General features: G+C 33.6%; 2 protein-coding genes across 25 annotated transcripts in view; one reads left to right on the forward strand and one right to left on the reverse strand.

Annotated features, from left to right (window-relative positions):
* Window positions 1-15,047, forward strand: part of Lrrfip2 (LRR binding FLII interacting protein 2) — a 111,655-nt gene that overhangs the window by 86,737 nt on the left and 9,871 nt on the right. For 12 of the 23 annotated variants that reach the window (XM_019208260.2, XM_019208258.2, XM_010629687.3 and 9 more), the window contains 4 exons: window positions 1,257-1,427; window positions 7,576-7,668; window positions 9,980-10,072; window positions 14,767-14,868. In XM_019208260.2, coding sequence (XP_019063805.1) covers window positions 1,257-1,427; window positions 7,576-7,668; window positions 9,980-10,072; window positions 14,767-14,868 — 459 coding nt within the window. The remainder of the gene's footprint in view (window positions 1-1,256; window positions 1,428-7,575; window positions 7,669-9,979; window positions 10,073-14,766; window positions 14,869-15,047) is intronic. The other 11 variants (XM_019208266.2, XM_033756975.1, XM_033756976.1 and 8 more) reach the window with 3 other exon arrangements.
* Mlh1 (mutL homolog 1) overlaps window positions 1-15,047 on the reverse strand; it is an 80,884-nt gene that overhangs the window by 7,481 nt on the left and 58,356 nt on the right. Inside the window, exon 20 of one of the 2 annotated variants that reach the window (XR_781300.3) lies at window positions 2,808-3,024. Coding sequence is in view for 1 of the 2 variants with exons in the window: in XM_010629689.3 (XP_010627991.1) it covers window positions 2,961-3,024 (64 nt within the window). In the remaining variant the exon portion in view is untranslated. Of the gene's footprint in view, window positions 1-2,757; window positions 3,025-15,047 lie in introns of those variants that run through there. The other variant, XM_010629689.3, reaches the window with a different exon arrangement.

A 15,047-nucleotide genomic window follows, 5' to 3' on the forward strand; every position in this document is an offset into this window, starting at 1 on the left:
CTCTTTGCTTTTTTGGTCAGTAGTGCTTTTGATTTTGTATCTTAAACTTTTTTTTTTTTGCCTTTTTGAGACAGGGTAGTTCAGGCTGACCTTGAACTGACTGTAGTTCAGGTTGGCCTGGTGGAACTAACACCAATCCTGCTGACTGAGCCTCCCGAATGCTGGGATTATATATATGTACCACTCTACCTGCCCCAAGAAACGCTTTACCTACTCCAAGGCCATGAAGATTTTGCTTGTCTCTTTTCTTTGGAGGGTTTTATAGTTTTAGTTCTTACATTTAGATCTGTGATTCAATGTATCCAGTTGTCATAACATCATTTTTTCTTCTTTTGAATTATATGAACACCATGGTAAAAAATTAACTGATTATAAATGTTTTGGATTCTTAGGCTTGGCTTATTAAAATTACACGGGTGTTTTAAAAATTTATTTCCAGCAGCAATTTCTTTTTTATATGAAATCTTTTTCTTTTCAGCTCAGAAATAAGAACATTAAAAAACAGTGATTAGGAAGTAGCTGTAGTTATTTTTTAAAAAACTTGTAAGTGGGCCAGGGATTTAGCTCAGTGGTGCCACACTGTGTGCCTCACAAGTGAAAGGTCCTGTGTTTGATCCCCGGTACAAAACAAAAACAAAAACAAAAAAACTTGAAAGTTACCATAGGTAGAAACCACATTGCATTATGTAGAATTTCAAGCATTGTGTGGTAGTTTTAAAAATATTCATTTTTGTATTGCTTATTTTAAAATGACTAAATTTGAATAATTGCTAGAAATAATGTTTGCACATATATATGAGCATTATTATGCTCAATTGAAAAGTACTGCAAACAAGTCCAGTGAGTGGCAAAATTCATATGTATATGAAATGTACATATGCAGAGGGAGGCTATCTTCTGTCACTGTACTCTGAATACCAGGCATTTTGTTAGAAGAGTAGTGTCTCTGAAAATATTAATACTATATTTTCTGATGTTTACAAATATATATTTTCTGCGTACCTTTTCATCTTTTGGAGGCTACAATTGCTGGTTGATTTTTCTGCTGAGCAAAGAGGACATACATTTCTAGAAAGGCATTACTGGCTTATCATTGTCTTCCTATTTTATGTGCATGTTACTAAACAAGGAGTTCCCAAACTGCTTGTTTTGCAAAAGTGCATCTTTATGTTTGTGCCAGTGCTATAACTTCATGTTACATTGCATACATGAAATGTATTTATTTTAGATCTCAAGCTGATTACTTTGTTATTTAGGAGTCTTTGTTTGAAGTGGAAGAGAAATACAAGAAAGCCATGGTTTCTAATGCACAATTAGACAATGAGAAGAACAACTTGATATACCAGGTAGATACCCTCAAGGATGTAATTGAAGAACAGGAGGAACAGATGGCAGAATTTTATAGAGAAAATGAAGAAAAATCAAAGGTAATTGCTTTTCTTTTATCATACCATTTTCATTTTAATATTCTTAATAATCTGGTTGATTATGAAATGCATCTCTTCTGGAAACAAGAGACATGAGACTTACATACAAAAAATGTTTCTTGCATTATTATACCATTTTATTGGGTCAGAAATAAAAACTTGCTATTTAAAAGTGATGGGATTAGCCGGGCACAGTAGTACATGCCTGTAATCCTAGCTATTTGGGAGGCTGAGGCAAGAGGATAGAAGGTTTTAGACCATTGTGAGTGATTTATGAAGACCCTATCTCAAAGTAAAATAAATTAAAAAAAAAAAACAAACAAACAGAGGTAGTGCAATCTCCCTAGATTAAAAAAAAAAAAAAAGGTTGTAGTCCACTTGGAAATGGTATACTAGTCAAAACTGAATGGGCCAATAAAATTGGGAGAACACCATATGATATCAGTTTTTTAAAAAATTTTATGTCCTCCTTTAGTGTCTTGAAAATAGATAACAAGTGCTTTATCTTTATTTTCTTTTAATTGGGACAATTACAGCAAATTATTTCTTCCTGTTTAAGTGGCTGGCACTACCACAAGGCTCTAGAGACTCTCAATGATACAGTGCTTTTCTTTTTTTAATAAACTTAAGAGTACCCACTTTTAAAGTAAGTCTTTAACCTTTTATTTAAAAACTGGTGTAGAGATATGAGTCAGAAATTAACAGATGTTTTCTTTAGAGGTTAAAGCTATATTGTTAAAATGTATAGTCAGAGTCCAGATAATTTACCCTTTAGCAACTGCAGAAAACACGTTGTTTCTCTTAAAAGCGTACTGGACATTTTAAAGTATTCATGTAAGTCCAAGTAGGGGACAAATGAATATTGCTGCCATAAATGAATTGTTATTACATTGCTCATGTAAAGAAAATCTAGAAAATTATTTAGGAAATGTTGAACATAATAATGAGAAAGAAGCTATATAATTTGTAAGACCGCAGAATTCTTAATGTGGTCTTTATAGGGATTTCTTTCTTGGGGGACTGGAAATACCCATTCCAATTTGTTTTGATTGTGTTCAAAAAGTGTTTGAAGTACTCGCCAGGAGGTAGGGGAAGGGAGTATAGTTCAATAGGCAGAACCCAGAGAATTTTTATGGCAGTGAAATTATTCTGTAACCATGTGATAGTGGTGGGTACATGTTATTATACACATGTCCAAACACATATAATGTTGAACACAATAAGTGGACTTTTATGTAAACTAAACTTTGATAATGATGTCATTATTGATTCAAACAAATGTACCACTCTGATGGCAGGGGTTTTATTAGTAGGTATAATTGTGCAGTTTTACTCTGACCTTAATATTCTTTAGAAAAAAGTTAGGAAATGTGGACTTACCTAGATAAGTGAAGAAGCAGCTTCTAGATATTTTCATTTTGGATCAGTAGTGGTTCATTAAAAAGTATGATTTGATGGCTGTACTAGGTGGTTTCCTCTTTCATTCTTCTTGTGCCTTACAAGCCAATTTCGGAGATTCTGAGCTGTGATGCTTTACCTAGAGTTCTGTTGTTTCTTTTTTTTTTGCTTCACCACAAATTTTTTATATCTCTGTCTCCTACAGATTAGAAGAAATTTCATGTTAAGTATTTAATGATCAGAACTAAAGTGAGTTATCTCACTGTCTCAAATATCCCTGGACATTTCTAACAATAAAAATTCACATGATTAATTATTTTAATCAACTTGGTTTTTCCTATCATTTTCTAAGAAAAATATCTTAGTATGCATAGGAGATTTTTAAAGTTTTATACTTTTCCAGTTTAGAGTCTGTAAGCCTAATACCCTGAAAATCTGCTTCACCTACTGATGCATGTTTGAGATGGTGTCTCTTGCCCATATACTTTTATCCTCAGCTCTCTTGTTCCAAACAGATACGAGTATTGCCTCACATAGTTGAGTGTTCATATATGTAGATATACAGAGGCCAGGTTCCCTGGTGTGATTCATTGTAACAGCAGATGAGGAAAGTAGAGAAGGTCCATTCAACAAAAACAATGATATTGATAAAAATTGCAAAATGTTTTTAGTGCTTCTTGCTGAAATTAAAATAACTGCACCTTAAACCTTTTGTCTATGTTTGCTTCAGGGACAGAATATTAACTCTTCTTAATAGCTCTTTATTTTAATAGGAAATTGGCTTGACATTTAAAAAAATTATTACAGTTATTACAGGGTTTAAGCATTAAAAGCATATGGAGGAATAAAATGACTCTCTCTTTTTTTTTTTTTGGTACCAGGGATTGAATTTGGGTCCTTGTGTGTTAAATCCCCAGCCCATATAATGACTCTTCATGAACCTACCACTTGCTCCCAGCCACTGTCAACCTGTCTTCAGTTTTGCCCTGTCCATTTCTCTTGCTTTCATATTAAAGCAAGTTCTAATCACCCCATATTTTAATATGAATTTTAGTCAATAGTCTCTAAAAACATAAAGAACATTTCATACCTAAAAAATTAATATTCTTCGTGTTACATATTCAGTCCCTATTAATATTCATTAGTTCAAAGTACCTTAAATGGTTTTCCTTTTAATAGTTAAAAAAAAAAAATCAGGATCCAGTTAAGTTCCATACCTTAAAATTAGTAAACAGGTTCCCTTTCACTTTTTTTCTCCCTTGCAATTTATGTGAAGAAACTAGATTGCTAACCGCTTTCCTAGTCTTTTATTTTATTCGTATAACATCTTTGCCATGTTCCTTTTCCCCTCTAGTGCTTGTGAATATGTTAGGTGTAGTGGCTTAATCTTAGCTTTTTTGGTATGTCTACTCCATAAAGTAGTGTTACTATCTTCCTTTAGGAGGCCCAGTTGTGTGACTTTCTCTTTGTGATGCCATAGCTGGATGCATAGATCTCATAGTTGATTAGGGGTTGTGTAATAGGATGTTCAGATTTTATTATTACTGCTTTATTTATTCTTACTAAACTTATTAGCTTTACTAAGATCTAGTTACAGTTCATTCATTTAAATTATACAGTTGAATGTTTTGTAGTATATTTAAATATATGTGTACCCATCACCACACACATTTGGAATACTTTTATGACCTCACAAAGAAACCACATATATCCTTTAGCTGTCATCTTATCTCCCCCTTCTACTCCCAGCTACAAGTAATCACTGATTTATTTACTGTGTATCTATATATTTCCCTATTCTTGACTTTCTTTTCTTTTTTGGGGGGGGTTCTCTTAATTATCTGGGACTGTAATTTTTGGATCGCTTTGTAAATCTGTGTTTATCTGTTGAGTAATGCGAGACTGTTTTCCACAATAGCTTCACCATTTTACATTCCTTACTAGTAGTACATAGTACATGCAGGTTCTGATTTCTCCACATCATCACCAACAGTTTCTATTATCTGACTTTCTACTTCTAGCTATCTTAGAGGCTAGTCCCTGAGAGACTAATGATTTTTTAACATATTTTTATTGGCTCCAAATCTTCCTTGGAGAAATCTCTGTAAGATCTTTTACCCATGTTTTAATTGGGTTTTTTGTCTTAGTGAGTTGTGAAAGTTGTTTATATTTTAGATATAAATTTCTTACTGGAAATATAGTTTACAAATAATTTTCTCTCCTGCAGGTTGTCTTTTTACTTTCTTCTGCTTTGTTTATTAAGTCTATCTTAAAATCTTTTTTTTTTTTTTTGGTACTGGGGATTGAACTCAGGTCTTTGTAAGTCTATCTTTAAACAGAGACTTATTACTCAGATAAAATAGTTTACATAGGAAAGGCAAGAAAAAATTGATTCTTTGCTTTATGAATTTTCAAAGTTAGGAATTTATTTAGCATCCTTTCATAGTGACCAGTTGCTTGTTTTCTTTCTAAAATATCGTTATGAAACCATGAGTTCAAACATTTAATGTTTTTAGTACATGGTGGCTTTTATTCTTTTTGATGTTTCACTTTTTTAATTGTCTCATTTTATGAGCCTCTTCAGATTGATTTCCAAACACTTTTGATGAATACAAATGTATCTGGTAGCTTTTTTGCTTTCTGACAGAAGATTGTCCCTTCTCGTCTTGTACATATTCTGTCCTTGACCTGAAATCTGCCATTTGTCTAAGGAACCCTAGTCCTCTTTTAGTGGAGCACTGTGGGTACTAGGGGTGCTCATTGCTTCTAAGTTGTTTATATCTGGGAAATATGTAAGTTGATTTTTTGTTTTTGGTTACAAAATATATTGTGAGTTTGTTCTTACTGTTTCAGTTTATATTAGGACTGTAGGGATTTTACTTAACCTCTTTTGTTGTACATCTGTATCTCTTTTTTTTCTCACATTGCAACTCCTTGTTCTCAGAGTCACTGGAGATGATAGTTGTTATGTTATATTATATTCTTATTGTTTATTTCACATGACCCAAAATAGCAGTACTATTGGTTGAAAAGTGGTTTGGTTTGGCTTTTATTTTTGCCACTAGACTATGTATAGCCAAAGCACTGTTTTGAAATGTTACTTGAAATAGTTTGTTTTCTTATGCTACTAGCTAGATGTAGAGTTTATTTCACTGCATTTTTATCTTCAGTATGTAGGAACTGCTTTTTAAATTTTAAGTTTTTATTGTAAAAAATGCAACATAAAATTTAGCATTTTAACAATTCTAAAAGGGTGCAGTTTACTAATGTTAAGTATATTCATTGTTGTTTATCAGATTTCCTGAACTGTTTCACCTAGCAAAACTAAAATTCTATATCCATCAAACAATTCCCCATTTCTCTCTGTTCTTGGCAACCACATTTGATTTTTTGGTATCTATGAATTTGATTGCTTTAAGTACTTCTTATAAGTAGAATTACACAACATTTGTCTTTTTGTACTGACTTATTTTACTTAGCATATCTTCAAGGCTATCTGTGTTGTAGCATTTGAAAAGTTCCTTTATTTTTAAGGTTGAAGAAATTACACTATATGCATACTACATTTTGTCTATTCATTCATTTGTTGATGGACGTTGGGTTGTTTCCCTTAGAAAATGCTTTTTAAATGTAACTTTGACTTACTATATATACAAATTACACATTTGTCTCACAAAATCAAAGCAGCAAAAAAAGAAACATTTGAAAAAATATAATCTTTATCTTCATCCTATTTCTGTTTCTTTTTATGGAATTTTAAAATTTAATGTATTATATTTTCATTTTTTTTAAATCCAAGAAGGTATATTAAACATTTTTAGTCAAAAAGGATAGGTACATACAATGATGGCAAAACTTTTAGAACTTTCAATGTTAATATACTTCATTCAAAATTCTATACATATGAATTCAATATATTAGTTTGTATCATTCCTTTCCTAGAAAATGGTAGAACACTATAAATACTGTTCTGTATCTTGATTTTTATCACTTTCTGATAATAGTATAAAGACATCATCCTCATTCTTTTTTGCCATGCATTGTTAGACTATTGTGTGGACAGTTTATTCCACCGGTTTCGGACATTCAGGTTGTTGCAGTGTCCTAAGTAATCCATCAAAAGTAATATACTGTATTGCATTAGGACTTTATTGTTTTTGCAAATTTACCTGTGATAAAGTGTCTTAAAGTGGAATTCTGGGTTTAAAGATATATGTGCTAAACTGTATGTAAATGTTTTGGACTTTACTAATGTTTTAGTTAGAAATATGGTTTTAGTTTGCATATTTCTTCATATGAGCATCTTCACATTCAGAGATGTTTTTAAAGATTTTGAATATGATCTCTTGTCTGATATAAACTACACTTTTGTAGTTTGTCATTATCTTTTACTTTGTGGTATCTTTTACCATTCAAAAATTTTAGTTTTTATGTAGTTTAATTTATTGTCCCTTCCTCTTATTGAGGTTTTAGATTTTTGCATCATTTTTAGCATAGTAGTTTTTTCCTACTCTGTGGATATTTTTTTTATTAAATGCCTAGTTTGTTCTGCTTTTCTTTTCATCCCATACGAGATGAAAATTTTAGTGTTTGAACCTTTCTATTGAATATGTAGTGTTTGTGGGTTAGTCTCAATCAGCAGTTCAGGAGCATTTCTGGATGTAATACTTTGGCTTCTTTGTTGTATTGCATGTTTTCAAATGTGTTGTGTGCCGTGTCCTGTGTAATGACATCATTTATTTTTTAACAGGAGTTGGAAAGGCAGAAACATATGTGTAGTGTGCTGCAGCGTAAGATGGATGAACTTAAAGAAGGCCTTCGGCAAAGAGACGAGCTTATTGAGGTATGTATGTAAACTGTGGAAATACTTAATTTTGAAAAAAATGAGTTGGATAGGATGAAGTCATATATGTGTTGGGAGGAGAAAAAAGTTAAAATCTATAAAGAGTCACTTTGTTCTTCACATTTGGCTGTCCTAAAATTTTTCAGCATGAGCTATAAAAGCAGGCCTATATTCCCTTTAATAGCAGAAACTTTTGGTTAAGTGTCTTTTATGCCTAAGCACACTTTCCTAAAGATACTGTAGGAAATGGGCAAAAGGAAAAATGTTATAGTAACATTATTCTTTGGAACATAAAGAATTCCACTTTTTGGTATATGATTCTTTCCCCCCGCCCCAGTACTGGGGATTGAACTCAGGACCTTGTGAGGCAGGCACGGTGCCACTCAGCTAAATCCCCAGCCCCAGTTAAATACATTTCTAAGGTAGCTAAATGAAAAAGAAAAAATTGTCCAGACATGTACCTCACATACAAAAGGTGAAGGTTGGGTAGTGTAGAGGTTTAGGTTTTTGCCACCTTGTTGGTAATAGCTTAAGTGGAATAGAGTTAGTCCACCAATAACTTTTTTTTTTTTTTGGAGACAGGGTCTTGCTGTGTAGTTCAGGCTGACCTTGTTCAGTATATAGCCCAGGCTGGCCTCAAACTCCAGGTTGTCTGCTTACCTCAGCCTCCCATCTGGACTTTACAAAGTATTTATCATCCTGTGGGCCTAGTACTTTGCATGTATCTCTATTCTTTCAGTGTGGTTTTTCCTCCTGAAGTTGAAGTGTGAAGAGGATCCTTCCCATTATCTAGGTGTGGTTATCAAGGGCTTCTAACATTAATTTAGTGTTGTTGACAGCACTAACATAGTGATACCAGGAAGGCCAACTCTTAGAGATCCAAGGGAAATAACTCGCTACACTTGTGCACATTCCCGTCTTTCCTTCTTTTTATCTTCCCCTAGGGACCTGCAGTACTTAATTTCTTTCCCTGTAAATGACCTACAGGAACCACTTAATAAGAGGGGGAAAATTACTTTTTTATTTTTGAATTTGATGTAGTTTTTTATGACATTTAAGAAAAATAAAATCAAACCTAGAATTTATAGATTCGAAATGCAGATACAGATGATCCTTTGGATCTGTCAGATTATAAGTAAGTTTGATGTGCTCATTTTTTTCAAATCTGGTAGGAAGCTATCTAAATTGTTTCCTACTACTATTTAAGAAAAACGTGAAATCCTTTTCCCTTTTGTCCTTTTGTCTTTTTATGTCAGCATACCAAACACTTATTTCTTTTTCTATTTAAGATGAATACTTTCTTCCCTGCAGTATTTCATAATAATAAACAACTATTTTTGGAGCTGCTTCTCAAATTCAGTAGCTTAAATTAGGGCTAACTTTCAGTTTTTAACGTGTAATTACATTTAAGAGGATTATGCTTTATTTCTATTATTTGTCACTTTGGCTTCTTTAAAAGCCCCAGGGTGTAGAGTATACAAACTTTAAAAACCTTAGTTTTCAGGTTTCTTTTTTTCCCCCAGGGTTTTTTATGTTTACACCTGAAATATTTTAGATGTTAGTGGCCAGGATTACATAGAAGTGAAAAACCTTGAGTATGACAAATAACACTTTCTGGTTTAGAATTGAGAATTTCATGGCAAAGCAGGTAATGTATGAATGAGAAAAGTAGATAGATGATGATAAGTTTTCAGTAGTCCAAGGGGTGGGTGCTGTTAAGAGGCTATCAACTAAGCATCCTTGCCCAATCAAGACGAGTTCATTTAACTAAATGTCAAATTTCAGCTTTTCTAAAAACCAGTTTTTCCTTTGTAATTCAGGATCTTCTTGCTGTTGTAGATTCCTCTAGAAGTACACATTGTCCCATGTTTGCAAAAAAAGCCCCTGTCAAAGGAAGAGTATACGTATGGAGCTGTATATATACAGAAACCCTGTCTGGCTTGCTCCCACATATCTGTGATTGGAAGTTATTTATTCCCAGTCCCCTTGCTTGCTTTTGCCTTTTTTTTTTTTTTTTCCCTCTCTCTGTAGTTCTAGGGATAGAATCCAAGGCTTTGCGCATGCTAAGCACTTGCTTTACTACTGAGGTACATCTCCAGGGTCTCCCTTGATTATTTTTATAGAGGCAAGCCAGCAAGACTTATGTTGCCAAGATTCTGAACATCGTCTTTCTTTCTTTTTCTATTTATCACAGACTTTCATACCTTTCTTTAAAAGTTTTCAACTTTATTTTTATTCTGTTTTCCTTCTTTTAACTCCCTCCCTTTTTTATTTCTGCTCTTTTATTATTTTTTTACCCCTTCCTCTGCAGGAGAATCAGCGTATGCAGCAGAAAATAGACACCATGACAAAAGAGGTGTTTGACCTCCAGGAGACACTTCTTTGGAAAGATAAAAAAATTGGGGTATGAGATGAAATTGGGCTTTCATTAGAAGCTCATCTACACGAGGAATTGACCAATAGAATTTAACTTAGAGATTTCTGAAAATCTGTCTTTTTGACTGTTCTTGAGCATTTATGCATTGTGAAATACCAACAAACAAAACACAGGGGCTTTCATGGGAAAACCTGATACTATGCTTGGAAAGAACTCTTCTTTCTGGCTAACTCAGGGCTTGTGAAACCTACAAGTAAGAACTTCCAAAGGAAATTGTTCTTATGCCCCTTGGATTCTTATCCAGAAGCAGCCACAGGCATTTATTTCAAACTCTGTGAGTAGTTTGATATTCTTATATTATAAGAATTTGAGTAAGAAACAAGATAGTGGGAATGGGGAAAAGTTATTAGCATCCTATAAATACTTGGTGAACAAAATAGGAAGAGATTAAAATTAGTTTAATCATGGAAGGAGATAGGAATGTAAGACTTGGATGAGTTGCTAAACTATGATGCCAACTCTAATTATAAACCCAAAACACCCTAAAGCAGGGGCCCAGATAAGGAAATATTCTTCTTTGATTTTGGGGGCTTAGCCAAGGTAGATGCCAAGTATACTAGAAGCTGAAAAAATTCCTGTCCTTATTTCATCTGGCCTTTGATCGGCATTCCCACCTCATGATCTTAGGGGCCATTTATACTGTATACACCTGCCAGAGGCTTACCTTGAGAGGTATAGGCTGTGGTGGAAGAAACAACAAATGAGAAAAGTCTTGTTTTAGTTGAGGTTAGGTAGAGTAAAGTTGGCAAAGATCACCAAGAGCAGCAGCAGTGAGTGACATGCCCAAAAGTGAATCTTCTGAATTACTGCCATTGTTAGGGGCTCTCTGAAGCCCAGCTGGTGGTCAGCAGTATCCATTTATTTTTATTACTTGAACTACCCTATCTTCTCATTAATTAACAAAGAGGAAAAACCACATCATTTCTTGAGTCTTTAGACCAAAAATTTAAAGAACTAAGGCTAATGTCATATTATTTAAATTACTGAGTTTCTAAAACTACCCAAACCTAGCAAAGCTTTCTGGGGGACAAATGAACAGTACTATTTTGAGAGTATAATTGTGAACTGCTAATATTATTTAAATTTTTAGTTGGGGAATTTAAAGTGAGGGAAGAAAAATATGTGACACAAAGTAGGCAATTTGTGTAGTTAAAGTCAAGTCATTATCTAGAATAGGCTTCTTTTAGGACATTACAAAATTTTCTTTAGCACAGATCTGCAGATCCAGGGTTTCCAATTTGTATAGTTGTCTTAATATTTTAAACTGATTTTATTAGAGTAGCTGTAGTAAAACCTTCAACTCTTAGTCCAATAAAATAGCTCTTTAAAAAAAATAATTTTATTTTTAAATTTTTGCTACCAAAAAAAAAAATACTGATGGTTAAGATAGATTACTCAGCTTTTCAGTTGTCTTGACATTTTTTGAATGAGTAGAAGCCTTCATTCTATGATTATACCATAATGTGTTTAAAGCTTTGACTTTTTAATACTAAATTTTTGGTTGGGGGGTACTGGGGATCAAACTCAGGTCCTTGTACTTGCAAGGCAGATGGGGGAACCACTGAGCTAAATCCTGGACCCAATATTAAACTTTTTTTGAGAACATTTTATATTGATACACAACTATGTATATAAATTACAGAAAGATCATGCATACCCTTTGCTTTGTTTATCCCAAATGGAACATATTTCAAAACCAGCTATGCTGGTATCATTACTGTCTATCTCCAGAACATTTTGATCTTTCTGGGCTAAGTATTTATTATAAACAGCTGTCACCCCCACCCCCTTCCCCTAGAAGTCACATTTCTATCTGTCTCTAAGTGTACCTAATATGAGTAGGATCATATGATATTCAATTTTATATTTTTGTGACTGGGTTATTGTACTTAGCATAATATCCTTCAGATTCATCAGTGTTGCAGCAGTATCAGAGTAAATATTCTTTTTAAGGCTGAATAATATTTCATTTTATGTATATACCATTTGTCTCCATTGATGGACATTTGGGTTGTTCCTGACTTTTGGCTGTTGTGAATAATGCTGCTATGAACATGCATATGTGATTACTTGGATATGTCTGGAAACCAGCATAAATTCATTCTCCTTCTAGTTATATTTGTGCCCTGTGCAATTACATGGTGATTTAACCTGTTGCCCAAAAGTTCAGACTATTGTACAGACTCATTTGACTTCTTGATGCTAGAATTTGAGGTTGGGTCCAAAATAAAAATTATTTAGAGCTCCACAAACATGTACTTTTCACCCTAAAAAAAAAATCTTAAGAACTATTGTTGCATGCAAACCCAAGGGCGATCATTATATGGTTAGGTAATACAGAGGATTTCATATCCAGCATGAATACATTTGATCCAATTATAAGTTATTTCAGTATTTTTTAAACGTTGTGGTGAAACGGACAGTTATATAGGATATATTTTATTTTCTCATCTGTAATTGTGGGAAGATGAAATTAAAAAGTCTAAATTTATAAATAAAACTCAGTGCTACAAACATGGAAAGAGGGAGCAAATGTCTTAGACTAGCATTTGCTAGAACTTCTAGTTTCAAATTGGTCTTTTCCTAAGGGTTCTTTTATATTCCATGATACTGTTTATATAGAGCATGTCATGGCAGTGATCATTTACTCAGTTACATGTGCTGATGCTTTGTACAACCATGCATGCAGATATCAAAAACAAAAGTACTGGGCCGGGGATTTAGCTCTGTGGTTCTGCTGCCTGTCTTGCAAGTGCGAGGGACCCAAGTTCGATCCCTGGTACCAAAAAAATAAAAAAGACCTAAACCTACAGAAAAAGTGAGTATGAGTAGGAAAGTGTTGTTGTGCTTTGTTTTCCCATGTTTGCTTAGTTGTTAATATAGTGGAGTGTTGATACTAACTTGATACCCTAAATGCTATATGCTGGTAGAAACTTAAATTATCACTTTAACAGATAAATTTCAGAGATAGTGTGAATATAAATTGTACAAAGTTAGATGGTGACATTATAGTTTGGATAAAGAACATGCAGGGGCTGGAGATTTAGTTCAGTGGTCCTACCACCTGCCTCATTAAAGTGCAAGGTTCTGAGTTCAATCCCTGGTACCAAAAAAAAAAAACAAAAAAAAAAACATAATGCAGCCTGTATGGGACTGTGATATAAAAAACTTTGCAAGGGTTTTAGAACTAAAAATAACTGAATTTGTTTTCTGGCCTTGTTATTTACTGAGACTTTGAGCAAAAAAACAAAACAAAAACTTCTCTGAGCCTTAAGATTTTCTGATCTGCAAAAGGAGGATGAGACAAGTAGTGCATTATATAGGGCATTTAAGGGAGGCATTATATATATTATATATATATATATAATAGTATATAAGGGTGAAATATATAAATTTATAAAATAGTTCCTGCCTTATAATATGTCCTACACATATGGTAGTTGCTATCGTATTGCTCCTCTTCTCAGTTTGGTTGCCAAATAGGATTGCAATGTTTTTGAAAAACTGCCCAGCCACTCCTGAACCTAGTAAGCTAGGAGGAGTTACCTGTTATAATTTAACTTCTTCAGTTAACAGGAATGCTAGTAGAAAACACAAATACAAGAAGAAATATGTACAGAAAAGCTTTTATGAAACTGCCCAGCTTTTATGTTTGGACTGCTTGACTTGATAGTGTTTTTTAAAGTCTGGGGTTTTTTTATTATATAGTTACTATAGACTTCATTTGTCACTGATGACCAAAGTACGTTCCCGCTTCTGCACTACCTTCTCAGCTCTGACAGTTGTGGAATTCAGGATATGACAGGAAATTCCCAGTGAAAACAGTGGTTTCCCTGAGATGTCTCCTGTTGTCATAAACTATAGGCAATGCTTTATGCTGAGTTGTTTTTAGCCTCTATTTATGAGATGGATGATGCTATTATCCTTTGTTTTTTTCTGATGAAGAAATTGAGACATAGGTAAATTAAGCATGTGCCAGGACTCAAGAACTTGATTCTGAAATCTGTAATCTTCTACTCACCATAGGTGGGCTATATCTTGTCCAGGGTTTTTATTTTTGTTTTTCACACTTCGAAAGTATTTCAGCAAACCAAGTGAGTCTTAATTGAATCCTCTTGGAGATTATCTATTTTTTAGATTAAGTGGTATTTAAATATTTTGTCATGCTACTTGGAGAAGAACCACACAACTAATATTTGATTAAAATAACATGTATACAGTTATTTTTCTTCCAGAGCCATTTTTATTTTAAAATGTCAATATATTTTTGAATAAACTATTTTAGTTAAACATGAAATCAATTTTTTCGTTCACCAAATGAAAATGTACTCAGGAGTTCAGTAAGGAAATTTGAACTCTTTGTTGTCTTCATCTTCCTTTTCCTGTTTTCTTTATTGACTGGAAAAGAAAGATTTGTCCTCCTGCTTAGTGTGATAAGCATGTATTGTAAATTTTATGCACAAGAACCAGTTTCTACTAAAATCTTCTGGACATGTATAATCCATATACAAATAACTGTTTCCTCCCTTGATTGCTTGCTTCCAACCTTTTAACTGCTTCCTTGCTTTTTATGCTTTTATCTTTACTTATTTGGATTAGTTACCTTTCACTTGCTCTTTTTTCTGTGCCATTCTTTCCCTTGCTACCCTGCCTAATACCAGGCCCTAGAGAAACAGAAAGAATACATTGCCTGCCTTAGGAATGAGCGAGATATGCTCAGAGAGGAACTGGCTGATCTGCAGGAGACAGTGAAGACAGGAGAGGTATGTTAGCATGAGCCTGGAGCTCAGATCCCTTACTGCTTTACTCTCTTCCTTCCTTTCATCCTATCATCTTTCTTATCTTGAATGCAATTTTGATATGGTATATTAAGTCATTTCCTTCACAGAGGTATTTTCTGCATAGCTATTTCTAACTAGGTTTTACCTGTGGCAAACACATT

The sequence above is a fragment of the Fukomys damarensis genome, unplaced genomic scaffold, assembly GCF_012274545.1.
Source record: "Fukomys damarensis isolate Sample0158 unplaced genomic scaffold, DMR_v1.0_HiC HiC_scaffold_28, whole genome shotgun sequence".
Classification (NCBI taxonomy): domain Eukaryota; kingdom Metazoa; phylum Chordata; class Mammalia; order Rodentia; family Bathyergidae; genus Fukomys; species Fukomys damarensis.